This window comes from Micromys minutus (assembly GCF_963924665.1).
Source record: "Micromys minutus genome assembly, chromosome: 3".
Lineage (NCBI taxonomy): Eukaryota > Metazoa > Chordata > Mammalia > Rodentia > Muridae > Micromys > Micromys minutus.
The window spans coordinates 89,353,898-89,381,261 of NC_137972.1; the positions used below are offsets into that span (position 1 = coordinate 89,353,898).

General features: G+C 49.0%; 1 protein-coding gene across 1 annotated transcript; it reads right to left on the reverse strand.

Moving 5' to 3' along the window:
• Positions 1-1,101: 1,101 nt before the first annotated feature.
• On the reverse strand, positions 1,102-15,953 carry HAAO (3-hydroxyanthranilate 3,4-dioxygenase; the record flags this gene model as incomplete). Its single annotated transcript, XM_080914466.1, has 10 exons — positions 1,102-1,180; positions 1,287-1,369; positions 1,768-1,836; positions 4,469-4,614; positions 4,905-4,948; positions 5,211-5,300; positions 8,098-8,204; positions 8,497-8,580; positions 12,496-12,574; positions 15,874-15,953. 10 exons carry the CDS (start codon positions 15,951-15,953, stop codon positions 1,102-1,104), a joined length of 861 nt encoding a protein of 286 aa, XP_080770592.1.
• Positions 15,954-27,364: the final 11,411 nt, after the last annotated feature.

Consider the following 27,364-nt stretch of genomic DNA (forward strand, 5'->3'; position numbering starts at 1 on the left):
GTTGTCCTTTGTTCTGACCCCTACAAACATCTTTAGACATGACATGTTCTCTTCCCAGATCTGGGAAAGAGAAGCACACAGGTGCCACCAAGCGTGGACCAGGCCGCCCTGGACAGTGGACATTGGAAGGCGTCAGTGTGGTTCTTCTTTGCTATAGAAAAGACTTCTGGGTTGGAAGACAGGTGCTGATGTCATATCCTTCAGGGCCAGAAAGCCCCCTCAGCAAAGTCAAGTGCCTTCGCTCTTCAATGGAGTGTGTCAGAGCAGTGGCTCTAGTTCCCTTTTCTTAAGGAAGCTCTGCCTCCAAGCCTAGGCTCATTCTGTGCGGATCAGGAAGGCCTGCCCTGTGCAGATGCAGGCTCAGTACTACAGGCTTCTCACTGACGTCCCTCCCCGAGCCCAGGCTGCCCAGGAAGGCTGTGCATGCCACGGATGGCCCACTTGCCATTCTTCCACTTGTAGAGCTACGGCAGTGGTTACTCCTGGGGGCAGGGAATTCTGTGTTTTAGGTATTTCCATGATTAGCATACATGACTTCTGTGGTTGAGAAAGAAACTCAGCAGAGTCGGGGTTTGTTGTCATTTTTAAGTATGTTAACAACTAAATGAATGGATGCGAACAGAGAAAGAGACAAAGAAGCACTCAGCTCTACAGCCACAGTTGGACTGTGTGGATCAGGGTTCCGTGCACAGTGAGAACCGCCTGTCCACAAGAGGTGGTGTCACACATTAGCAGGCCCTCTAACTCCCTATGGTCACTGGTGTCCCTAAGCAACAGATGACAGGGAAACATGTCTGCTGCTTAAAGCTCACAAGCCCTCATTTAGTAGGATGCCTTTATTGAGAGATGTCTTATTGTCAGGCTAGTGAGCACATGGGGACAGTATGTGTACCTAGTTGACAGTGTAGTGCTAGAAGAGAGGGGACTACTGGTGTCCTAGGAGTCCTCTCAGCATCCTGGGCTCAGCATAGCAGCCGGGTGGATGCCAGTGACAACCACGACCATGGGGATGTCATGAGACTGAAGGAGCTGTCTGGAAGGGGCAGCTGCCAGGACAGCTCTCAGGCACCCTGTGACTGCTTGGGGTCCCACACAGGAGAGTCACCTCAGTGGCTTCTTACAGGCAGGGTCTTGTGTCACAGACAAGGCCACAGAGCCTTGTGCGCGCTCCCACGAGTACCTGTGGGAATACAGATACACAAGAGTCACACAAGGCCAGTGCCCGGAGGTTTCAGGGACGGGGGTCAGTCTCACAGTTTCAGATAGTCCTGGCATATTATACTCACGAGGTCCCAGCGGGCACCAACAGGCTGTCATCTGGGGCCAGGGCCAAACACCGACCTTCCATTGTCACCTTAGAGGAGCCCTCCTGTGAGAGAACAGCAGAACCAAGTGGAGGCTGGTGAGGCCGAGCTCCCTGTCTCAAAATAAGTGTGTGTGTGTGTCCATGTGCGTGCACACACACACACACACACACACACACACACACACATGCATGGTGGGTGGGGGACCGGGGGAGTCAGGGGATGTTCAATGGCAGAGCTCTTGCCTTGCAGGAGGCCCTAAGTCCCATCCCTAATACCACAAAAACAAAACATAAGCAGAGAAGAGGGTGAGGGACAGCAGGCCTCAACTCTCGCTTTCGCATCCCTGAGTCTGCCTTGCAAGAAGGCCGAGAGTAGGTCTCACTATGGGAGCCTGAGGTCAAGAAACAACCAATCTCTGTGGACAGAAGATTGTGCCACCCTGCCCTGGGGTCCCACTTGCCAGTTGCCACAGCCACACATCCACATCCTGCCTCGGGCCTTGGCTGCTACCTTGTCCGTAGACAATGACCTGGTGGGAGACAAAGCAGAGTATTTTGGGATTCTGCCCCATTTGGGAGACAGTCACAACCCCGGCCTTCACTATGGCCTTTAAGGGGCAAGATGTGCCCACTGCCACAGCCTCGTCCCCATGTGACAAGCCTTTACTTGTCAGGGATCAGATAGGGAGGCTCCGGGCCATCAGCCCAGCTGCCTGTTAATTATTCTCTCTCTCTCTCTCTCTCTCTCTCTCTCTCTCTCTCTCTCTCTCTCTCACTCACTCACACACACACACACACACCTACCCCTCATGAGTATCTATCACTAGCTCACACTCAGACACACCCATCCCAGCTTCCTGGATTCTCTACTGCCATTCCTGTGAAGTGTTCAGAGTCTGACTTGAGAAGAAAGAGAGAGGCTGGGGACTGTCGGCCCTGTGACCACCGAGGCCCGTGCTCCTGCAGGCTGTAGGGAGGGGTTGATGGAAATCGGCAAAGGAGATCTAGAGCAGATAGACACAGGGTGAGGGAGCCATAGACAGCTGTGGTGGGTGCAAAGGCCTTTGGGTTTTATGCTTTATCATCACAACCCTACATAAGCTTTGGGTGTCCCTACTACTGGAAGAGTCCAGGCCTATACTGTGCGAGCCTCCTGCCCTGGAGTAATCACTAGTTTGTTGTTGTTTTAAATCTTCCTCCTCCTCTTCCTTGCCCTCCTCCCTTTTCTTCTTCTTCTTCTTCTTGTTCTTCTTCCTCTTCCTCTTCTCCCTCTTCTTTTTCATCATCATGATAATTTTCATCATCATCACCATCATCATATGTGATTGTATGATGGGTGTACATGTGGTCATACATGCATGACCTGTGGGATCAGTTCTCTTTCCACTTTTATGTGGGTCTCAGTGATCAAACCCAGATTGCCAGACTTACACAGTGAGCATGTGTGATGGTTTGTATGTGCTGGCCCAGGGAGTGGCACTATTTGGAGGTGTGGCCTTGTTGGAGTAGGTGTGTCACTGTGGACATGGGCTTAAGATCCTCACCCTGGAAGTCACTATTTTGCTAGCAGCCTTCAGATGGAGATGTAGAACTCTCAGCTCCTCCTGCACCATGCCTGCCTGGACGCTGCCATGTTCCTGCCTTGATGATAATGAACTGAACCTTTGAACCTGTAAGCCAGCCCCAGTTAAATGTCCTTATAAGACTTGCATTGGTCATGGTGTCTGCTCACAGTAATAAAACCCTAAGACAGCACCTCTACCTGGCAAGCCATCTCTCTGACTCCTGGTGACTATTCCTAACTGGACAGGCTGTGCTATTGAAAAGCTATCACACATGCCAATAGCAGCATCCTTGTAGGTGTCTCTGTCATACCTCATCCTCTGACCCAGTCTCACAAAGAAAGGCTGATGGCTCACAAATGTCACTCTAGACTCTCCCCTCAACACCCAGCGAAACCCCTGCTGTCTCTAGGACATGTCCTCTCTCTTAGTGTAGATCAGCAGAGTTCTGGAAACAGTTAGCAACTCACCCTTTATGCTAGCCTCCCCACCTAGCTCTGGCTAGCCTCAGCTGCTCCAAGGGCTAGGCTGTTTCAGCTCTTCCAGCCTTCATGTTTCTTCTTCTTCCAGACTGCTCCACCTACCTCCCTTTATACCTCCTGCAAACCCTTAAACTAGCTTCACAATTCTACCTGGGGCCGGAGAGATGGCTCAGTGGTTAAGATCACAGAGGACCCAATTTCAGTTCCCAGGACCCATACGGTCATTCATAAGCATCTGTAACTCCAGCTCCAGAGGGTCAAACGCTCTCTTCTGGCCTCCACAGGCAAGTATGTGATGTGCATACATACATGTTCTAGCACTGATAAGCACAAATTAAAATAAACAAATCTAAAAAAAGTTTAAAGACGTATTTATTATTGTATTTATGAGTACATTGTAGCTGTCTTCAGACACACCAGAAAAGGGCACTGGATCCCATTACAGATGGTTGTGAGCCACCATGTGGTTGCTGGGAATTGAACTCAGGACCTCTGGAAGAGCAGTCAGTGTTCTTAAACACTGAGCCATCTCTCCAGCCCCTTAAACTTTTTAATTAAGACATTCTATGTGCACATCACCTCCTCCAGTTATTCTCCTATGACTTTCTGTGTTTTCTCTAGTAAATGAGTCACATGACTGGCAGTTGTGGGTTAACTTGTTCATAGCAACTGTCTTGTGCTTACCAAAGCCCAAGGCAGCAGGAATACTAGCTGAAAGGCCAGCTATAGGGTTTCTACACATTGCTGCTCAACCCTCTGCCAATAACTCCTTCCCTTCCGTGTCCAAGTTCCCACGTGCCAAAAACCCAGGAAGCAGTAAGTGACACCCAGGAAGCTGACCTTAGACAAAGAACCTCCCACTCTGAACACAAAGTATCCTTGGGAGCATGAAGGCACCCAGAGAAAGTTAGTCACAGCAACACTGTTAATCTCTGAGCTAGAAAGGGAACAGGAAGGTCATTCTCCTGCCTCTAAAATCTCAATCTCTCTCTCTCTCTCTCTCTGTGTGTGTGTGTGTGTGTGTGTGTGCTAGGGGGGGGGAGGGGCGAGGGGGAGGGAGTGATTCCCACTTCTCAGGTGCTAGCTTGCTGGGTGTTGAGTGCCCTGAGCTGTATTACCTGGGTCTCATAGCTGTCCCCAAACAGGCTTAGGGGTGTGCCTGCCTGAAGCTCCCTGGAGTGGCCATCCAGCCAGGCCTTCAGTGACATGGGCTCCATGACAGATCGTGTACTCAGCGGGAAGGGCAGCTCCTTGAGCAGCTGGTCTGTACCAGTGACATGGTGATGAAAAGTGATCCCCAAACTCAGCCCACCCAGCCCCAGTATAGTCTCCCAGAAGCCTTCACTCATAGCCAGTGCGGGACTTGGGTGCCGCCTAATGACTGAGCAGCCGGACCGGGTGCTACTTGGTGTTGTCTGCTCAGTACTTTAATTACTAGGCAGAGGATTCAGGAAGAAGCTCCTGGGACCAAGTCAAGACCCAACCCAATTGAGGGAGGGAAGGAGAGAGGGAGGAGGGAGGGAGGAAGGGAGGGAGAAGACCGAGGGGTCTCACCACGGTTGGGCTTTCCGGTTCGGTACTGCTCAGAGCGGAAGAACCTGCAGGGACCAGCAGAGAGGACGGAATGACTGCCTTCCGGTTAAGGTGCCGGTGAGGTATACACCACACACAGGAGCCAGTGCACAGTCGTAGACCCCACAGGACTTCATTACCCATCATGCTTCCCTCCCAACCCTGCAGAGCTGCTTATTCCACCCTGGAGGTGAGAGATTCTTTTTAACTCCTACCCCTGATGGCTCCAGGCCAAGGGGCACTGCAAAACTGAAGGACGGTGAGGGAGGGGCCCAAGCGGGAACTTACTCTTGGATGATAGGGGCTAACTGTGTCCCAAGGTCCTCACAGTGGAACCATTTCTCGAAGAGGACATCCTCAGTGTCCCCCACATAGTACCTGCCAAAACAGAGGTCAAGGGAGTCCGCTCTCCATCTGGGCAGCTTTGGGGCAGCCTGGTCCGGGCTGGGTTCTGCTCGAGGGCCCCTCACTGGGCCCATACACTGCACAGCTAAGCTGCTTTTGTTACTCTCTGTTAGCACAGCCTGGGGGTCACACCTACACCGCGCGTGTGCAAACCAGGTAGAACTTGGGCTGGGGAAGAGAACGACTTGGCAGGAAGATTGCACAGCCTGTGTATGGAGCAGGCTACACACAAGACAGAAGCTGAGAGAGCACTAGGGAACGTTTGATCCAAGTGTGTTTGTTTTCAACACAAGGAAGTTGAAGCTCAGCCTGAATCTTGGACGGGCAGCCGGAAGTGCTACTGTCTGTTCTTTGGGCTCTGGGTCACTGTACACAGAAACGTCGTCAGCAGCCAATGCAGCACCCCCAGACCCCCACCCCTACCCCCTGGCCCCCCTACACCTCTTTTGGTTTGGAGGTCAGAAGTCGCCTGTACACAGCTCTGACCTTCTCTGGCGCACACACAGCCTTCAGTCACCCCTTACACCCATGTCTCCATGGGCACAGCCACCTCCGACCCTTATACAAGCAGAAGGCAGGAGGTGGGAGCAACTGTCTCCGCATCAGTTTCGGATCAGCCCTGTTCTTTCTGCTCTGTGACTCTCACAGAACGGCAGGGACAGTTCTGTGCAGAGAGGCAGGCTGCATCCACTCAGCTTCCAACCTGAGGCGGAGCTGGCTACCAGAAAGCTTCATTTTGGGGGCTACAGTGCCCTCAGGAATGGTCGTCGAGGTAGTATTTTAATGCTGAGTTTCATCTGGCTTTTATTAAAGGTCAAAAGCAGCCAGGTGAAATCCGTTATTGAATTTGCTGTAAAATGTTACTGAGGATACCAATAACTCACTAGAGTCCCCTCCAAAGAGCACCTCGGAGAGATTCCTTTTAGAAGTGAAGTCCTGCTGTCTGCCTACTCAACCGGCCCTTGTGCCATAGCTGATGGTGCAGCCGTGTGTGTGTGTGTGTGTGTGTGTGTCTGTGTGTGTGTGTGTGTGTGATTTTTAACAATATGAGGAATACTTGTGAATTTTCCAGTGGGCACGTGGCTCCGGTTACACAAACGGGGCAAATTGTAAAAGTCTGCAATCCCCTAGGATTTGGTTTTTCTCATATTTATTTATTTGGGGAGTGGCCATGCATGCCATTACATGGGTTGTTGACATCAGAGGACAGTTTTCAAATGTTTACACCTCCCACCATGTGGATCCTTGGGATCAAGCCTGGGGCCTGGCGGGCAGAGCTGTGGAGTTTTCACACTGAGCAGTCTTGGTGGCTCCAACATTTAAAAAAAAATTTTTTTTTTAACTAAAGACAGCAAAATTTAAACCCATGCATGTAACAAGACTGGAGGGTTGAGAGGGGAAAGCATGAATGGAAAAGGCCACGTCTTCATGTCTAACTGGAGCCTGACAAAAGATTTCCGTTTCTGCGTTTTAATTACTTGTTTTCTTGGGAGGCACAAGAGGAATAAAATTAAATCCACAAACCATAAAATCCTCCCTTAAGTGGCAGGTAATTTTAATTTAGTTCACTTCCGATTCTTATGTTTCTAGGCTTTGAGAGGGAATATGTATGATTCCGACTCATTAAAAAAATGAGTGTTTAAAAGGCCCATGATGACAGAAGGTGTCAGGCAAAGAAGTTTGATTCTGGTAACTCACTGAGAAACACAAAGTTTTCTTCGAAAGCTTGAAGCATAGTTGTAGAGCAGTGATTGCTTTTGGAGCCTGGAGGGTCTCCTCTTTCCAGAGCTTGGTGGTCCAGCCCAGTGGTCCTCAGCCTTCCTAACGGCAGGACCCTTCAGTAACTTCCTCACGCTGCGGTGACCCCCGGTCTAAAATTATTTTGTTGCTACGTCATGACTGGACTTTGCTACTGTCCAATTACTATGAATTGTAATGTAAATGTTTCCCTATGCTCTTAGGTGACCCCTGGGAAGGGGTTGAGAATTGGTCTAGAACCGATGGAGGTGGGGAGGAAGTTGGAGTCCAGGGCCCCCTCCAGGGCTGGTTCTTCCCCCTTGCTGATCCAGCATTCGCTCTGGCTCTGATTTCCCTGTAATGCCACATCTAGCAAGTTTCTTTACCTAGGCCCAGTTTCTTCTCCAGGAACTACCAGAGCACAGATCTAGTATGTGCAAGGCCCAGGTTCAGTCCCCAGAGTTTCAAGGAAGAGCAGACAGTAAGCTCACCTAGCCCCTAGCCAGCATTCTGGGTGAATATAGGGTAATAAATGCACACAGCGACTTCTAGCTAGTGCCTGGAACACAGATGTTGCTGGCCAGATGTTCATGCTTGTTATGATCTGGGGTAGAAACACAAGTACAGAGGCTGTAGCCAAGGAGAACTTTTGCGGGCCCAGGCTACTCGCAGCTGCAGTATTTGCCCATGTCAGGACATGTGGCTTTGGGTTCCTCCATTTTCCCTATCTGCAGTCACCCCTCCCCACCACAAAGCTCCTAGCAAACCTGCAGAATGCACAAAAGCAAAGTCCAGTCGGGGTCTTCATGTGCACCACAGAGACCACCCCCTAACCCCTCACCAAACCCCTTCTCCCCTCTCTGGAGCAAATCCAGGCTCTCTAGTGCCTGCTGTCACCAAGCCCTCTAGTCTTGGTGGCCGGGAAGTGCTTTCTTGAGTCTATCACTGACCCTTCCCGTTATACTTTTCAACCATCCCCTCTGCCGTTAGCTCTCTGATCACCCACGCTCCGGACACACACACAAACAATTACCTCAGCCCATCCAGCTCTGTCTCCATCCTCCGTCTTTCAATCACCAGCCCCATAGTGTTGGCAAACCTCTGTGGGGAGTGGGGCACCCTGGCAGGCAGGAGGAATATCTGCAGGGGCGGAGAGCAGGGGTCCAGCAAGACTGTAATCCCTCAAGATGACCTGGTTGCCTCCAGCACACTGGGCGACCCACAGGGCAGCAGGGGGCTCTGCCCATCTACCCTGGAGCGCGCTCTCTGCCAGCCCCTACCCTAGAACCATGGGAAACCGGAGGGACTGTAGACCTGTGCTCAGAAAGGTGTGTGTGTGTGGTGGGTGTGCTGAGGACAGGCAGGGAAAATGACCCGGGTGGGATTCTGCTCTGATGCCCTCTGCCTTTCTTTCCCCCGGGGCCAGCCTTACCTCTCCCTGCCGAATAACCACGTCCCGGTGTTTTCCTTGCTCCAGGACTCGGAGCACCATGTCTCCCTCCATCTGGTAAAACACCTGCGGGAAAACCAAGAATCTGAGACCTTCCTGCCCCACCTTTTAGATCCTTAACTTCTGCCCAGGACCCGGGCTCTGATCAGAAAACCGGAAAAGCTTATGAAGAGCCCCAGCACCCCTGCTCTGAAGCCCCCGTATCCCCTGGCCCAGGCCACAAACAAGAAAGTTGGAGACACACAGGAACTGGAACTGTAAATCTGGAGCATGTAGGTGATCCTCAGATTACCCAGGGTGCAACAGCAGGTGCCTGGCTGGGCGGAGGGATACAGAAGTCTGGGTAAGAAGCTCTCCGAAGAACTCAGTGACGCCACGGTGGAGATTCCTTAACTTCTGCTGGGCTTTTTCACGTGCATCGGAAATTTTACAGGCCCAGCATCGACATTATTAGCCCCATTCTGGAGAAAAGAAAGCTGAGGCTCAAAGCGGCTGGTCTGAGCTGGTGAGTCTTGGAGTTGCAGTTGGGATTGTAGCCCGGGTAGTTCTGGGGCCCTGTGCATTCCTCCAGCCACTGAGATGCTCTGGCACTGGGCTGTGGCAGCCTAGGCAGATGGACTTGGTGGCTGGGCTCTCCCTAGGGCTCCTATTACATTTTCTATTTTATCCTAAAACCCTAATCAGTACCTTATGGGCCGAACACACGACTCCTGTCTCTGATGGCAGACAGATTGCCTTGAGTTTGAGGCCAGCCTGGGCTATTGAGACCTTGTCCCACAAAACGAAGCAAACAAAGAATTATTCCCAGAGGATCCTAATTAGCCTAGGTGACGGGGTTCATGGTTCTGTGTGAGGGATAACTTGCTATACTCCCTGTCTCCACAATGAATGGTATTTACTCTCATTATTAAAAACAAGCCATAATTCTGAAGATGCAGCTCCATGGTAGAATGTTTGTTATGTTGTATTTATGAGTCTGATCTAGAACACACACACACACACACACACACACACACACACACACACACACACGCTCGAGAACATGCACACACCTCTCAAATGTTAATTACTATAAATCAGGAAAGCCTACTAGGTTTCTTCATAGGAAGCAATTGAGCATGTGTGTGTGTGTGTGTGTGTGTGTGTGTGTGTGTGTGTGTGTGTGATCAGCCCTCAGTATAAGTCTTGGATCCTTTCATGGTGGAAGAGAAGAGGAGTGACCTCAGAATTATGGGGAGGGGCTGTGAATATCAACAGGGGAGAAAGGGGCCAGAATCAAACTTTTTCTGGACTGACAAAAAGGTATTAATAGCCACCAATTAAAACTAGAAGGCAGCAGCTGGAATTTCCTGGCTTGTTCCCTGACTTCTCTGTGACGAGGGGCAGGCCTGACCTGCAACAGAGGAAACACCTATGACAGCAGAAAACCACCAGTAACCCTGGGCAATCCAAAAGGAATTATGCTCCGAGGGAAGCTAGCTGGAAGATTAAGTGTGCTGGCTCGCACAGATATTAAATGTAGTCTAGCTTCTGTGACCTGGAAAGGACTCGAAGGCAGGAGAGCCAACAACAGGTAAGGACCCACAGCTGTTAAGTACCTACTCTGTGCACATTGTCTTTTTATAGCTGTTAAGTACCTACTCTGTGCACATTGTCTTTTTCTACAGGCATGACTATAGTCCCATGTGCTAGGAGAAAAGGCTCAGACCAAGGGCACAGGATATGGACCTGTCTGCTCATACAACTAGCCAGAGGAACATCTTCTCAGCCAATTGCCTTCATTCTTGGCAGTCACCAGAGAAAGTGGGTTGGAGCAGTGAATGGGTCCAGGGCCCCTAAGGGCTATGGCAGAGGCCAGAGCTCAGCCAGAAGAGAAATCTAGTGCAAGCGATGCCAGACGTGCTTTAAACATCACTCAGAGTGACTGCTCAGGCTCTGGATAAGAACAGGCAAGGATAAAGAAGACACTGACCCTCTGCTTTGCTCTGAGGCTGCCCAGGGACTTGGGAGGACCAAACCCTGCCCTCCTTCTACACAGCAGGTCCGAATATCATAAACCTACCTCCAACCAGACTTCTCTGACCTACCAAGTATCCCTCCTCATCGTGGCCAGCCCAGCTCATCTTTTAGCCACCAGGTGAATCACAGTATGTACTGGCCAAGGGACTCAGGAACATGGTTCTACTTAGGGTTAGCAATGTTTCCATAACAGGGAAGGAACCTGGAGGCAGGAGATGATGCATGCTTGCTTTTCATGGCTTGTTCAACCCGCTTTCTTATTGAACCCAGGACCTCTAGCCTAGGGATGGCACCGCCCATAGTGGGCTGGGCCAGCTTCCCAGATACTATGGAAGCCCTATTTCAGTTGAGGCTCCCTCCTCTCCAGTGACTCTAACTTGAGTCCAGCCGACATAGATGCATATGTACCTGAGCAGCACAGAGAGACAGACAGACCCTGAGCTGAGCAAGGGCAACGGGGGACAGGCAAGGTGGACAATGACAGCAGGCCTAACTATGGAGTGGATTACTTGCCAAGCAGTAAAGGCCACCGCGCCACTCAGCTCTAACCCGTCTCTCTCTATGTACTTTAGATTTTCATATCATTTTTTTTTTGTTCCTTTGTTTTTTTTTTTTTTTTTTTTTTTTTTTTAGCATAGGAAACCAGCTTTGAGGGAGGAGTTCAATGGCTGCCCGAAGCCAAGGTGTGTGGAACTGGTTCTGCTCAGCTCTGGTCACTGCTGCAGGCCTGTTGCCCTCTGCCTGGTGTTCCCGTGCCCTTAGTATTTGCTGACAGGGAATTCTCAGGGCTTCGTGGTGAGCAGTCGTAAGTTGGTGTTGGGGAAGTCAGTGATGGGGTGGAAGCTCAAAGCCCAGAACCAGGCTTTTCAGAAAATAAGGAGCACTTTACAGTGGTCCTTTCTCAGCACATCCTGATATACACTGTGTCACTCAGTAGGGTCAGGGTCCAGTTATCATCTCCTCCTCCTCTCCTCCTCCTCTTCCCTTCCTCCTCCTCCTCTTCCCTTCCTCCTTCTCTTCTCCTCCTCTTTCTTTCCTCCTTTTCTTCCCTTCCTTCTCCTCTTTTCCTTCTCTTCCCTTCCTCCTCCTCTTCCCTTCCTCCTCCTCCTCTTCCCTTCCTCCTTCTCTTCTCCTCCTCTTTCTTTCCTCCTTTTCTTCCCTTCCTTCTCCTCTTTTCCTTCTCTTCCCTTCCTCCTCCTCTTCCCTTCCTCCTCCTCCTCTTCCCTTCCTCCTCCTCTTTCTTTTTCTCTCCTTCTCCCCCTCCTTTGCTCCTCCTCTCCTCTTCCTCCTCTTCTTTTTCTCCTCTTCCTTTCCTCCTTTTTCTTTTACCTCTTCTTCCTTCTCCTTCCAGACAGATTTCCATTTTGTACCCTAGTTCTCCTTGAACTCCTGACCTTTGCCTCCCCTCCTGAGTGCGGATCACAGATGTGCACCATCACACTCAATCTTTGCTTTTTAAAATACAGCTTCAGTAAGCAAGTGCAGAAGCACAGAAATCACTCTCCAGACTCAGAGTCATGGAGTCCTAGCAGATCAGGGCTTGTTGTCTTTAGTAGTAAAAAGGGCGCACCCAGTCCCAACCCCTTCTTCAGTGTTACCAGTGCTCCACCCTTCCACCCCTGAGTTGCCTTTCCGTCTCCCATTTCTCCTCCACCTCCTTGTGTGAAGGAGAGAGAGAACCTGATTCTGGGATCAAAGAAGGATGTATTCCCTCAGAGTTTGTGTCTCATGTGAGGGCCAGTCATATATCAGGCGGAAGGAGAGGGACCCCCACATAGTCATGAAGTGGGAGAGTTCCCCAGGCACAAGGCAGGTACCCCAATTCTAAGGCAACACATTTCCCTTCCCCTGGGAGTCTCATTTGCTTTTCCCTGGGCCACTCACTGGAGCCCTAGGAAGTGTCTACTCCCCACCCCCACCTCTGAGTGGCAGCAGTTGACAAGGGTGAGCAGGGTGGCCTACCTCCTCGCCCTCTTCAATGTGATAATCCTTCCTGGTATTGGGGCCTCCAACGAACATGACTTTGAGCTGCTCCTGGTGCCTGCAGTGGAGAGGCAAGAAAAGGACCTGAATCAACTCCTGGGAAGGAGGGCGGAAAGCAGGGCCCTGTGGGGATAGGAAGAGGTCTGGTACACGATTTAGCGTGCCTCCATGTGTGATTGTCTGCATATCTTTGGACCAATAAAGAAACAGCATGGCCGAGCATTGCTCTCCACGACACTGGGCCAAGCTCAGGAGCTCAGTGAGCAAACCGGAGCCCTCAGCCTGGCTGCTGTGCGACTCTCCACCACTGGGGACCATACTCTGGAGGACTCAGGAGTCTGTGACATCTAAGAGGGCAAGGAGACATGTGTCTGAACTGTGTTCACAAGCATGAAACACCTCCTAAGACTGATTCAGCTTAATTGCAATCTTGGGCACTCTAGCTGACTTTACTGGGATTTACTTCCCTCATCTAGCAAGGCAGCTTTAATTTATTTCATAAGGGTATTTAAAAAAAAAAATACATATATATTTATGTGCTAGATAGTTTCATGTTATTTGGGAAATTGAGAAAATACACCCCACCAGGTTGGCCTATGAACCAGACTGATGATTTGATTTATTGGGAAGGGCCCGACTCACTGTGGATCGTGCCATCCCTGGGATGGTGGTCCTGGGTTCTATAAGAGAGCAGGCTGAGCAAGCCATGGAGAACAAGCCAGTGAGCAGCACCCCTCCCTCCATGGCTCCTGCCTTCAGGTTCCTGCACTGGCTTCTCTCAGTAAGTGTGGAGGTCAGAGGACAACTTTGGGAGTCAATTCAGGTCTTCAGGTCTGTGATGGCAAGTACCCTACCCATTGGTTCATCCCTTCAGTCATTTTTTTACTTTTTTTAAAGAGTTATTTATTTATTATATATAAGTACACTGTAGCTGTCTTCAGACACACCAGAAGAGGTCATCAGATCTCATTACAGATGGTTGTGAGCCACCATGTGGTTGCTGGGAATTGAACTCAGGACTTCTGGAAGAGCAGTCAGTGCTTTTAACCACTGAGCCATCTCTCCAGCCTCCTTGTCTTTTCTTAATAGACTTGACTGAGATATACTTAGAGCACATACAGAAAATTCTTGAACAAGCCCATTTGAAAACTCTACCCCCCACACACCCTCCAGGCAGAATGCACAAGCCAGAGCACGTGACAACTTCTGTGTTCAGAGCCCTCCACTAACTTTTCATCTCAGCACGGGTGTTACGGTTCGAATCCCGATACTGATCCAAGTGCTTGTGTGGGAGTCTTAATCCCCAGAACCTCAGAGGGTGAACGTATTCAGAAACAGGGCTGTTGCAGGTACAGTAAGTTATAATGGAACGAGCGATCCTTCACATCACATGGCCACAACACATGAGAGCTGGGTGTGAGCCTCAGAACCTGCCTCTCTAACAGTGTTGTACATCATGTTGTTGTGTGTGTTTGTGTGTGTGGAGAGAGGCGGGGGTGGGGAATGCCTTGAGGAAACAGGAGTCCCAACAAGGAGGAATGGACAGTCCAGCTGCCTTATGATTTGCTGAGTGCAGTGTAAGCCAGGTTTTATGAGTGGGAATTTGGACATGGGGACTCACAGCAGGAAAGCATCTTTAAGCATGAAAGCCAACACTGGGTTCATGCATTTGAAACCCAGCAACACAACGGATACCAGCAAAGTACCAGAAAAGCTTGGTTCAGGCATGGCACAGACTCACCATGAAAACTGTCCTCTCACTGATGGAGGATGCCCTCCCCCTCCATAGGCCAGCTCGTACTGACTGGCATTTCCTCTACAGTTCTACAGGGAAGGCGTTTTGTCTCTTTCCTTCCTGCGGTATGCCCAGAGAGAGCATTGTGGTACTCAGTAAACACTAGCTGACTGACTAAAGGCAGGGCCTGTGATGGTGATGGTTAACTTAGGAGCTGGAGAGGGCTGGACGGCTGGTGGGAGGCAGGGCTGGAGGCAGGGCAGTCGCTACTGACCAGGCTGATGTGGATGGAATTCGAGAGATGCCCACAGGATTGAAAAGGGGAAGACTTGGGGGAGTGAGAATGAGAGACTGCAGACAGGGAAGAAGTGGAGGAAAGAAAGAGGCACAAACAATCAAGCTTCAAACTGGGGGAGCAGAACGGTAAAAGGGAAGAGCCTCAGAGGGACCGTTGTGGTTGTCTACAGGGGGTATTGCACAGTGACCGAGAGCTTGCATGGACTTTGTAGTCAAACTGTTCCCGGGCTTGCATGTGGACTCTGCCCCCCACTAACTCTATGACATTGGGAAAGTTACTTATTAAATCCCACCCCATGGGGGCTACTGTGAGAAGTCAAGGAGACGATGGAATATACTTGGCTAGTCTTCCTGTTGGAGGGTAAGTGGCCGATGCCATCTGGGTTGGGACACTGCCCACTGGAAATGACTGATAGCCACACAGACATGGGGACTTCGAATCTGCGGAGGTAGTGCAAGAATCTCAGCTGTGGAATTGAGGGAGGGGTGGGGGAGGGGCTAGAGGCAGCACGAACAGCTCAGTCATGGTACAGGTAGAGGAGGCCTGGGAGGGTCTGGTGTGTGTGTGTGTGTGTGTGTGTGTGTGTGTGCGCGCGCACGGCCATGAGCCCTGAGTTAAGAATCCCTGTGGCTAGGGATACTGCTGAGTTTGGAAAAGTCCTTGCCTAGCGTTCACTGACTTCCACCCTCAGCACCTCAGAAACATGGTGTGGTGGTACACATCTGTCATCCTAGCACTTGGGAGATGGAAGCAGGAAGATTGGGAATTCAAGCCCACCCTTAGCTACATTGTGAGCTAAGTCTGGGCTATAGCAACACACACATACACACACACACACACACACACACACACACACACACACACACACACACACATACCCACACACCATACAAAGAATTGTTCATCTGACTCTATAGCTTCTGGTTCTGCCAGGGTTGAGGTGCGTGCTTCAGGGTCTCGGGGCATAAGTTCTAGTCCGGGGCAACGAAAACTAAGCTTTTCCTAGGGCGTATGGAGGCACTGGGTTGAAAAGTGGCTTTCCATGGAAATAATGTCACACTCTGTCACCTCATCTCTCACAGCCTCAGAGACACTGGGGCCGGTCTCAGAAATCAAGGCCACAGTCTCCACTGTGGCCTCCAGAAAGAGGAACGGACTGAGGTACTGAAAGAAGAAACAGGCGGTTTCCCCTCCCCATAAGAGCACAAACTCTCTTCTGCACCCTTCTCGGAAACTCAAGGCGGGTTGGGGGGGGGCAGCTGAGGGAGGAGGAAGAGGAATAAGAAAGGGGGTGGGCTGTAGTCACCGGGAGCTGGAAACTCACATAAGCTTGTTGCAAACTGGAGGCTGAAAGGAGGCCCGATTCTCTTCTACCCAAGACTTGACTCTCACACAGCGCTCCATGGCCGGCAGACGGGACTCTTCTGTCCTGCAGTTGGAGAGGTGCAGTCTGCTCAGTCTCCGGTGGGCCACCTCATGATTTAACTTACCAGAGGTCAAACAGCTGAGCAATCCCCTAGGGTCTGAGCCCTCTTGCCCTGCCCCTGAGTACAGGGCCGGCCCTCTGTAGCAGGGATCAAAAGGCCAAGAACAGAACCGCCTCCTGGGACTTGGCCAGCATCCTCCCAATACCTAGTCGTTCCGAGGCTGGACTCTGGTACCTACTGGCCCATGTAAGAAGCAGGATGCTGGGCTTTCCCCTCTCCTAGAGGCCCCGCCCCTAAAGAAACATTGTGATAGGAGAATAAAGGTTTGAAAATCGGACACTTTGAGCAGGAGGATAACTGGGGGCGACAGGAGCACATCACAGGAAGCAATTAACACCTCATCCAGTTTCCTTCTGAGCACAGAGGTCTGGCCAGGTCCTGCAGATGTGATTGGCTAGACTTGAGATACCTTGTCCTCTCCTTTCTATGCAGCTGAGGCCCCAGCCAGCTAGGCAGCCACAGCAAGAAATTGTAGTGGGCAGGAATGAGGTGCCCAGCACTGTTCTGAGTGAGATCTTTACCCCTCCACTGGGAATCGAACCAGGGTCTTTAGTTTGCTAGGCAAACTCTGCCACGGAGATTCATTACACCCCTGTCGCCTGGCATGTCTTGTTTACAGTTTGTTATTTGGTTTTGGTTTTTAAGACAAGAAATCACTTTGTAGTTCAGGATGTTGGGCAAGCTGATATGTAGCTCATGCTGGCCTCAAACTCTGTCCTTCTGCCTCAGTGCTGGGGTTACGGATGGAATCCACCATAAACCTACAACCCCCACCCTTGCAGGTTTTAAGCCACACGTGTGTGGTGAAGATGGTCCTGGGTGTGTGTCTTAGTTAGGGTTTTGTTGCTGTGAAGAGATACTATGACTAAGGCAACTCTTATAAAAAATAAAGTTTTAACTGGGGCTGGCTTACAGGTTCAGAGGTCAGTCCATTATCATCATGGCAGAAGCATGGCAGTGTGCAGGCGGACATGGTGAAGGAGCTGAGAGTTCCACATCTCGATCCAAAGGCAGCCAGGAGAAGACTGTCTTCCAGGCAACTAGGAGGAGGGTCTCAAAGCCTACCCTAACAAAACCACACCTACTCCAACAAGGTCACACCTCCTAATAGTGCCACTCCCTTGGCCAAGCATCTACAAACCACCAGTGTTCTAGCCTGCCAGACTAGAGGCTCCTCAGCCAAGGTTGCCTTGGGGCAGGAAAGGGATTGAACTATAGAAGTCAGTGTGAGGAAGACCCCAGAATACAGACTACAGACGGAAGAATTTCTGTTGTCTCCCTCCTGACTCTCATGACCCACCCTTGTCTGCAGCCTAACATGGGTGACATCTCTACGTCTCAGATGTAAAAGCTCCGCCTGCGTAAGTCACACTCGGACGAGCACTCAGCAAGAGTCTCACCCACCAGGCAAGGACCTTCTTGTTTCCCTCCCTCCACCCTTACCCTTTCTACAACTTTATCTCTTTTCATTATTCATGTAGCACATTTAAGCTAAAAATTTACTGGAGCATTTCCTTCTAGAACATTGTTTGGCACCTAAATAACTCGAAACTTCTTTATATTTCCCCTCTCCAAGTAGTCGGAGGGAGTGTGAACTAAAGTCCTAGCTATGCAAGGGACCTGTGATCGGTGTGTCAGGATTGTTTCAGGTGCTGTTAGACGGGGGGAAAGGGGGCGTGAGAGGGTGGGAGATGAAGTCACACTAGAGGGAGGGGCTACTTTCAAACCAGCAGATGTCCTGTTATGTACTACAAAGGGCAGAGAGTGTGGTTACCATGTATTTTAATTGATGCTATCAAAAGATGTGAGGCTGTAAGTAGAATTTGGGGACATGAATGCTCTAAGTTCTAGCTAAAATACATCTATCTAATCACTGTGAGAGAGGCCCTCTATTTTGAACTGTCTGGATAAAACTGTTCTAGGGTACCACAACCAAGCTTCATTATTCAGATGGCTTCTGTGTTAAGAAAATCCCAACAGTTTCCCTCTTGCCCGTGTGTTCTGCCAGTGAGTCCCTGATTGATTGGGGCCTTCTGGATATTGATCCTTGGTCCTTCTAGATCTTACCTGTTTGTATTAGTTTCTTTGTCTGTCGCTGGAACAAAAGGGATTTATTTTGGTTTCCCGTTTGAGGGTGCCCTCAATGGTGAGGGAGTCATGGCAGCGGGAACTTGGGGCAGCCAGGTATAGAGTGCAGGAAGCAAGCAAGACAGAAGCTGACCAATGCTGGGGCACAGCTCCCAGGCTCCTTCTTATTCAGCCCGAATGGCATGCAGACTACCGCCACCCACAGTTAGTGTGAGCCTTCCCAGCTCAATTAAGGAGCAACTCCCTCACAGCCATGTCAGGAAGCTTGTTTCCATGGTGATTGTAAATCCCATCAAGTTAATAATCAAGATCAAACATCAGGATGCTCCCAGGTGCCACCGCTTTCCTCCACACACAGGAGCTTATTTGTGGCATAAAATCAGAAGAAAACAGCATCTGCTCCGGGCTGAGCCCATCAAGGCCTTCCAGCTCGATGTGTGGGGTCCTGCTCTGCCCCCTGGATTGGGTGGCACGTGAAGGCCTTTAGATGCCTCTAAGTTTGGCTGAACATGGCTGTTGATAAGATATTGAGGTAGTGTGTCAGCAGCTTAGACCTGTTTGGTCCATCTGTCTCCCTTTCTCTCTCTATACCCCCTTTCATGGGCTCATCAAATATTTAAGAACAAATAGCTTTCTATGAAGAAATGCTTCACAAACTGTGCGGGTGATTAGGAGGAAGAAGCAAGCCCACGGTCTTCTATTGTACAGCTCAGTCTAGTTCTGTAATCCTGAGTGAGGGGGGCATTTCTCCCAAGCAGCACACAGGCAGTCAGAGTACAGCAGTGTCTGGGGACGTCTTTCTGATCCTGTCTGCATGGATACAGCATCAGACCTCACAGGATGAAGGCCAGTTCTGAAGAAGGTAATGAGCTACAAATTGGGATTTGTTTTCTTTCTTTTCCTTTTTTCTTTTCTTTCTTTCTTCCTTCCTTCCTTCCTTTTTCTTTGTGCATTCTGTTTTATTTTTAACCTTTTTTTCTTTTTATTATTCTTCTCTCATATGATACATGAAGATGTCCATTTCCCTCCTTCACTCCTCCCAGTTCCCACCACACCTCCCGTCTCCCCCAGAGCCACTGCTCATGTGATTCCCTTTAGAAAAGAGGGGCTCCCAGTGATATCGACAGGGCATAAACAAGATGCAATAGACACGAACCAAACACATATCAAGGCTGGACAAAGAATTTCGGGTGCAGGCAAAATAGTCAGAGACACCCCCGACTTTCACTGGTACAAGTCGACAAATTCCCAAGCCAACAGGCAGAACGTATGCAGAGGACCCTCCATGGCTGCTTCAGTCTCTGTGAATCCCTGTGAGCCCTGCTTAGTTGGTTCTGTGGGTGTCTCCTCCTGGTGTCCTTGACCCCTCTGACTCCTACAATCAACAACTGGGGCTGGTGTTTGGAAGATTTGGAATTGCTGTGCGGCTCAGCCGGCACGCTGCTGCCCCCTTGTGCAGAAATCTGGGCTAGCATCCTTGAGGTGAGAGGATGCAGGGCAGGAAGTGGCCAGAGGCCTGGGTATTAAATCGGCTTAGGTGCCCCAGGGAAGACTGGCTAACTAGCAGAATGCAGTTCAAATCGCTGCTCTAGTGCATCAGGAGCAAGAGAAGCTGTTAGGGAAACGATGAAGAGAGTTGGGGGAATATGGCCCATGGAGGTTCAGTGAGGCTTGGGGGCAAGGGAAATGGAAGCCTCTGGGGGACTCATGTTAGGAATCCCTTCCCCCTGAGGGACCAGCCACAGATGGTATAGTAAAGAATAGAATTTATTCAGGGCATGGGGAAGGGAGTTGAGAGGGTACTAGAGGCAGAGAGAGAAAGGAGAGTAGAGAAGTAGAGGCAGGCCATGAGCCCATGGAGAGAGAGGGGGAAGGGAATGGGGAGAGAAGGGCGGGGAGGGGGGAGAGCAAGAGAGGGAAAGCAAAGAGCAGGAACACAAGAGAGCAAGAGGAGGGGGCAAGCTGAAAGGAAACAGAGATATCCGGTCATGAGAAAATCTAATCTCCTCACACGGGGCTCCAATGTTAAAGGTCACCGGGCACCAATGTTGTTAAAAGATGACGTCCGGGTTTCGGCACCAATGTTAGAAAAAAGATGAAGAGTGTGGGGGGAAATGTGGCTCATGAAGGTTCAGCGAGGCTTGGGGGCAAGGGGGATGCCTCTGGGGGCCCATGTTGGGAATCCCTTCCCCCTGAGGGACCAGCCACACAACAGTATAGTACAGTATAGAGTTTATTCAGGTCATGGGAGAGTTAAGAGGGTGGTAGAGAGAGACAGACAGAGAGAGAGAGGGGGGGGGGGAATAGAGGAGTAGAGGCCGGCCATGAGCCAATGGAGAGAGATGGGAGAAGGGAAGGGGAAGGGGAAGGGGAAAGGGAAGGGGAAGGGGGGAGAGCAAGAGAGAGAGCAAGGCTGCAAGAGGGACCAGCAGCCCCTTTTATAGTGCCAGGTAACTGGGGCGGAGCATACCTGGCTGTTGCCAGGTAACTGTGGGATGGGGTTTACAGAATCCCAACAGAAAGGGCCACAACTGCAGGTCACTGAATTGGGGTGGCATGTCTGCTACACTCCTGTTAACTGGGTGGCATGTTACACCCGTTAACCGAGACTACAGGGATAATGGTTCCCGAGGCCGTTTAGTGTTGCTCCGGTAGAATTACCTCAGGATACCTCTCATGAATGGTCCATAGCTGGAGTTTAGACAAATCTGTTGGACACGTCTGGGATTTAGTAGCTGGACCCACACATTTCATATTTAATTACTGATATAACTGTGTTGATGAAAGGAAGAATTCCTTAGTCCTACCATAGGAAATAGAGTTTAACTGAACAAAGAAAGCAATACATCAGTGAAGCAGCTCCAAGAGCAGAGCAGGTTCTGAGAACGGCAACCAGTGTTGACTCTGAAGGTGTGTGAAAAGCATGGGATCTTACACACACACACTCACACACACTCACACACACACACACACTCACATACTAACACACACACTCTCACACACACACTCACATACTAACACACATACACTCACACACACACACTCACACACACACACTCACACACACTCACATACTAACACACACACTCTCTCACACACACACACTCACTCACACACACTCACTCACACACACACACTCACACACACTCACACACAGTCACACACACTCTCTCTCACACACACTCTCTCACACACACACTCACTCACACACACTCACTCACACACACACACTCACACACACTCACATACTAACACACACACTCTCTCACACACACACACTCACTCACACACACTCACTCACACACACACACTCACACTCACACTCTCTCTCTCTCTCTCTCTCTCACACACACACACACACACACACACACACACACACACAATAGTAAGCTGCTCAGTCCATTTCCAGGCCTCCAGGGGCCAATGATTCGAAGGTCCTGCCTTTGGACTCTACCTACATTCACTTGGTATATTGGGCCAAATGTTAAACTCCTTGAAGTCCACGGTCTTCTGCAGATATTACCGGTAGTACGTAGGCTGACATCTTGTTTTGAGTTTTCCAGTGATTATACAGAACTGGTTTTCTATTAAAGCTATGACACGAAATTAGTAGTGTAAAAATAATGCTAGTAAGTGACACCTGGTGACAACAGCCTATAATCTTAGCTACTGGGGGCTAAGGTGGGATAGAAAATTCAAGACTATATGTGCTACAGAGAAGGTCTGAGGGCCTGAGCAACTACAGGAGACTGTTTCAAAAAAACACCTCTCTCTCTCTCTCTCTCTCTCTCTCTCTCTCTGTGTGTGTGTGTGTGTGTAATAGTAGCTCATATATATATATACAGGCTGCTGTCCAGCTAATCAAACAACGAATGGCTGTAGCACAAAGTCCAGGAATCAGCAGTTGCTCAGACCATGAGGATGGCGTCTCAGTTTGGCTTCTGTATATTCTGGAATCCCATAGAAGCAGGCCCAACGCCAGCGAAGGGATCCGTGTGCTAGAAAGGTGAGGGCAAGCAGGCACAGAGCAGAAGCTTCCTTCTGTGTCAGCATTTCTAAACCTGTGGGGAGCAGCCCCTTTGAAAATCAAACCCAGCTATTCTGAATATCAGATATTGACATATGATCTAGAATAGTAACAAAATCACAGTTTTGAAGTAGCAATAAAAATATTTTATGGTTGGGGGGTCACTACAACATAGGAAACTGCACTAAAGTTTGCAGCTTTAAGAAGGTTGAGAACCCCTCTATGTCCTTACATAGACTTCCAGCAGAAGGTATGGCCCAGATTAAAGGTATGTCTTCCCACTTCAAGATCCAGATAAATTGCATGTATTTTCCCACCTCAAAAGTCAAGTCTATCCACTTCAAACCAAGCGAAGTAATCTCTCACAGGCGAGTTCTTCGTTTCTGGACTGTAGCTCATTCCAGATGTCGTCAAGCTGACAAGCTGAGACAGCCATCGCAAAGGGCAAGGGCAAGATGGATTAGCAGGTAGAGATACTTGTCCCGGAGCCTGAAGACCCTGCATTCCTGGGGTCCACATTGATGAAAAGGGGAGAAATGACTTCTAACAATAGTCCTCTCACCTCCATACACACTTTGTGGGGCAAAAAAAAGTTATATAAATGCATTTGTTAATTTAAAATGGCAGGGGATATTGCTCAATGATAAAACGCTTGGCTACTATTCACAATGCCTTAGAGCTAGTCCCCAGTCCCAAAAAACAAAACAAGACAACCCAATGCCTTGTCACACACACCAACCTATCATCTTTAGTTTGGAAATCTAATACAGAATAAAGCTTGAAGATGAAAATTTAGGTGTTATCAGAGCTGACTTTTTTTTTAAAGACTTATCTCATGTTCATCGGTGTTTTTCTTGCATGTATGTATATAAGAGGGTGTCAGATCCCATGACACTGGAGTGACACACTGTTTAGAATTGCCATTAGGTGCTGGGAATTGAACCTGGGATCTCTGAAAGAGCAGCCAGTGTCCCTAACCACTGAACCATCCTCTTCTCCCTCTGTGAGTACGTTCTCCATGTTCCTCCAGAAAAATCCTCAAAGAGAGATGGGGGGGGGGGGGAGTGTTCAAAGGCTACAATGTAATGAAGCTATAGTGAAGTCAAGATTTTTTGATAGATGCAGATCCTTCATTAGCCCACATGGGTGGAAAAGAAAATTGCTGCTGGTACATTGCTTTCTGACCTAACAGGAACAACCTAACTGTGGCTTCCAGGACTTTTCATCAAAAGCAGCAACTTGAGAGTCAGAGGACACAGTTCGGAGATCCAGCTGCTGTTCTCCATGTTTGCCTCGTATCCGGTTCACTCCCTGCCTGACACTGACTGCTCCATGAAGTCAGGCCTCCGTCCTCTGTCACTACCACTCTCCCTCCTCCCCCTCTCCATCATCAGTCTCCCGGTGATTCTATCCCGGAGACTCAGATGAACCAGGACCATCTCCCCATATGCCTGTGGATTCCAGCTAGGGTTTGGACATGGACATCAGGGGCAGAGGAAGATAGAAGTTGTCATGGTGACAGTGGCTGTCAACTTGACAGAATCTAGAGTCACTCAGACGGTAACTTTCAGGCACACCTGTGAAGTGTGTTTAGGTTAAGTTTAGCTCTGAGACTGTGTGATGGTTAGTTTTTGGTTTGTATGGTTTTGGTCTTTTCATTTTTCAAGATGGCACAAGCTACAGTCATCCAGGAAGAGAGGATGTCAACTGATGGATTGCCTCTATCAGACTGGCTTGTAGGCAGTGTTTGTGGGGCATTTTATTGATTAATGATTGATATAGGAGGACCCAAGCCACTGTGGGCGGTGTCACCCCTAGGCAGGCAATCCTGGGTTGTTTAATAAACCAAACTGAACAAGCCACGGAGAAAAATCCAGTAACCAGCATTCCTCCATAGATTCTGCATCAGTTCCTGATTCTAGGTCTCTGCCTTGAGTTCCTGCCCTTTGTTCAAAGCTGGACTGTAATCAGGATATAAAAACTAAGTAAACCTTTTCTTTCCCAGGTTGCTTTTGGTCATGGTCTTTATCATAATAGAAATCAAGCTAAGACTGAATGTCTGTTGGAGATTATTTTGACTTCTGTCTTAGTTAGAGTTTTATTGCTATGAACAGACACCATGACCAAGGCACCTCTTATAAATGACATTTAATTGGGGCTGGCTTACAGTTTTAGAGGTTCAGTCCATTATCATCAGGGTGGGAGCATGGCAGCATCCAGGCAGGCATGGTGCAGGAGGAGCTGAGAGTTCTACATCTTCATCCAAAGGAAGCCAGGAACAGACTGAGCATCCTCAGGCAGCTGGGAGGAGTGAAGATGCACCCACTATTGGTGGTTCCATTCCCAAGGCTACCCTGAACTGTATAAAAAAGAGAAAGTGAACTGAAGCATCCATTGCTTTCTGCTTCTTGTTTGTGGGTGCACTGTGATCAGCTGTTACCCTGACTTGCTCACCATGATGAACCAAGAACATTGATGCAAAACTCTTTTCTCCTTTCAGCTGTTTTTGTCAGAATATTTTATCACAACAACAGGAAGAGGATAATACTTTATGGACCACACACCCTTTGTTTCTTCTTTTATAATCTATCAGGATCCTCGTAACTGCAAGAAACCAAGACTCCAATTAAACTATAGCTTAAGGGATACTGAGTTGGTTCAGTATGGGAGCTTGCTAAAAAGACCTGAGTTTGGTCCCTGGGATCCACATGCTAGGCAAAAAGTATACCCCTCCCCCTACTAAATAAAAATGTAGTTTAAACAATTTAAAGACACGGTACCCATTAGTCTATCCATCCATCCATCCATCCATCCATCCATCCATCCATCCATCTATCTATCTATCTACCCACCCATTTACCTATCTATATATCCATCTATCTCTATCTATCTATCTGTCTGTCTGTCTATCTATCCATCCATCCATCCATCTATCTATCTATCTATCTATCTATCTACCCACCCATTTACCTAACTATATATCCATCTATCTCTATCTATCTATCTATCTGTCTGTCTGTCTGTCTGTCTATCCATCCTTCCACCCTTCCATCCATCCATCCATCTATCTTGTATGTGAGTGTTTTGCCTTCCTGCATTTACTACCTGCCTGCCCAGTGTCTTCATCAGATCCCTTGGGACTGAAGCTGCAGATGGTTGTGAGCCATCATGTGGGTGCTGGGAACTGAACCCTGATCCTCTGCAAGAACAGCAAGTGTGTTTAATCACTGAGCCATCTCTTCAAAACGGCCCCCCAATATTCTATCATTCCTGACTCTTCATGACATGGTTCCAAATGATTTGGATGAGAGTGGACGTGTGTGGGATCCTGAGGACATAGGCATCCCGAGGAGTGTCAACACTGGCATTCCTTTGTAGCCCAGGTGTCATGGACGAATTTATATTTGTTACCTACCATGAAGAAAACAGAATATTTATGAGTTGCCCAAAGTTACACACGCACACACACACACTATATATATACTACTAATGCAATAATAATACAATAAGAATTTCTCATAAATCTGATGAATAGACCCAAACAAGTCAAAGAATCTAAATGAACAGAAGAAATTTAAAGAAGACATCTGAAGAACTTTCTCTGACTCTCTGGTAGAGGCTGGAGTATATCTCAGAGGTAGCTCTGGGATAGCTCAGAGGTAGGACAGTTCCTAACACATGCAAAAGCCCCCTCGGTTCTATCCTCATTATCAGCATTAAGAAAGGCAAATGGCAGAAGGAGGTCCATCAAAAATACTCAGCACCCTTAAATCTACTTTCTTTTTTCCCTGGCAACATAGTTTCTTCTGCAGACGAAACAGCAGGCGCTGCAAGGAGAAAACCAGCTCAGGGTCTGTGAGCACAGAGAACTTGTGGATAACCTTGGGAGTTCATTCTTGACTTCACGAAGATTTCTTGTATTCTTCCCCCCTCGGGAGTTAACAGCTCCAATCGGGGTTGGGGAGGGGAGACAGAAACGATCAAAACAAGATAGATAATAAGAAAACTATCACACACCCAGAGGAACAGCTAACACGAAGGTCTAACACCACGTCTTGGGCAAGATGCAGAGCAACAACATAAAACTCCGTCTTACTGGCAGGAGTAGACGCTCCCTCCAGCATCTTCTGGGATCCAGAGATCACAGGTAAAGGTGGCCCTCTGAGTGGCAGAGAAGTTGGCTAAAGGGCTTCGGGCTGAAGTTGCCAGCATGGGGGAAAATGTGTTGTCTAGTCTCGGGTGGGAATCCATTCTGGCTGTAGGGGCCAGAACAAAAGCGCTGGTCAGAGGGACGGCAGCCCCTGCAGTGGTCTCTTCACCTTTACTGGCAGGGCAGGAGATGATGGAGGGTCAACGCCATCTGGGTCCATTTCCAGGACTGCAGAGCGGAGGAGGGATAAGTTCCTGCCAATCCCATTGTCTGTGTCCTCACAACTCAAAACACCGAAGGAGAGTTTTCCTGAATCAAGTCTTTTTATGTGTTGATTGTAAGAAATAGGGTGACCAGGGATTAGGGTGACCAGTGACTAGGGTGGCCATATGTTCAGATTATCTGGGACAGTCACAATTTGTGCTCGCTGGTCTTTTACCCTCAGAATGGCCCCCTTTTGAAGACTGTTAATGTGCTCACACCAGCTGGATGTAATAATGATCTCTGTCAAGCCCTCCCACTGATGGGAGCTAGGGATTTTCTAAGTATCAACACAAAACAAACCAAAAATACAAGAAATCTCTGTGAAGTCAAGATGAGCTTCCAAGGTTATCCACAAGTTCCCTGTGCTCATAGACCCTGAGAGGTTTTTTTCCCTTTTAGACTCTGCTGTTCTGTACAAAGAAGAAACTATGTTGGGGGTGTGTGTGGGGGGGAGTAGAAAACATCAAAAGAGATGCATTACTGAAAGCTGTTCGTTTATCTAAAAGAACAACTTTAACAAGTAAAGATAAAAATTCAGTCACAGTACTATGTTAGAAACATGCTATTCTCATGTTAACGAGGTACGGGATAGTAGTACATTTTACAATACAGCATAGTTTAGATGTGACAATTCGATCTGTTCACAAGTGTTTTGTATCTACAGGACAGCACCAGCTCTGAGTCTGTTGGATAATGACTGTGTGCATTTAAAACCTGGCTGGAGGAGCTGAAAAGATGGATCAATGGTTAAAAGCGCTGGCTGTTCTTCCAGAAAACCTGGGCTTGATTCCCAGCACCC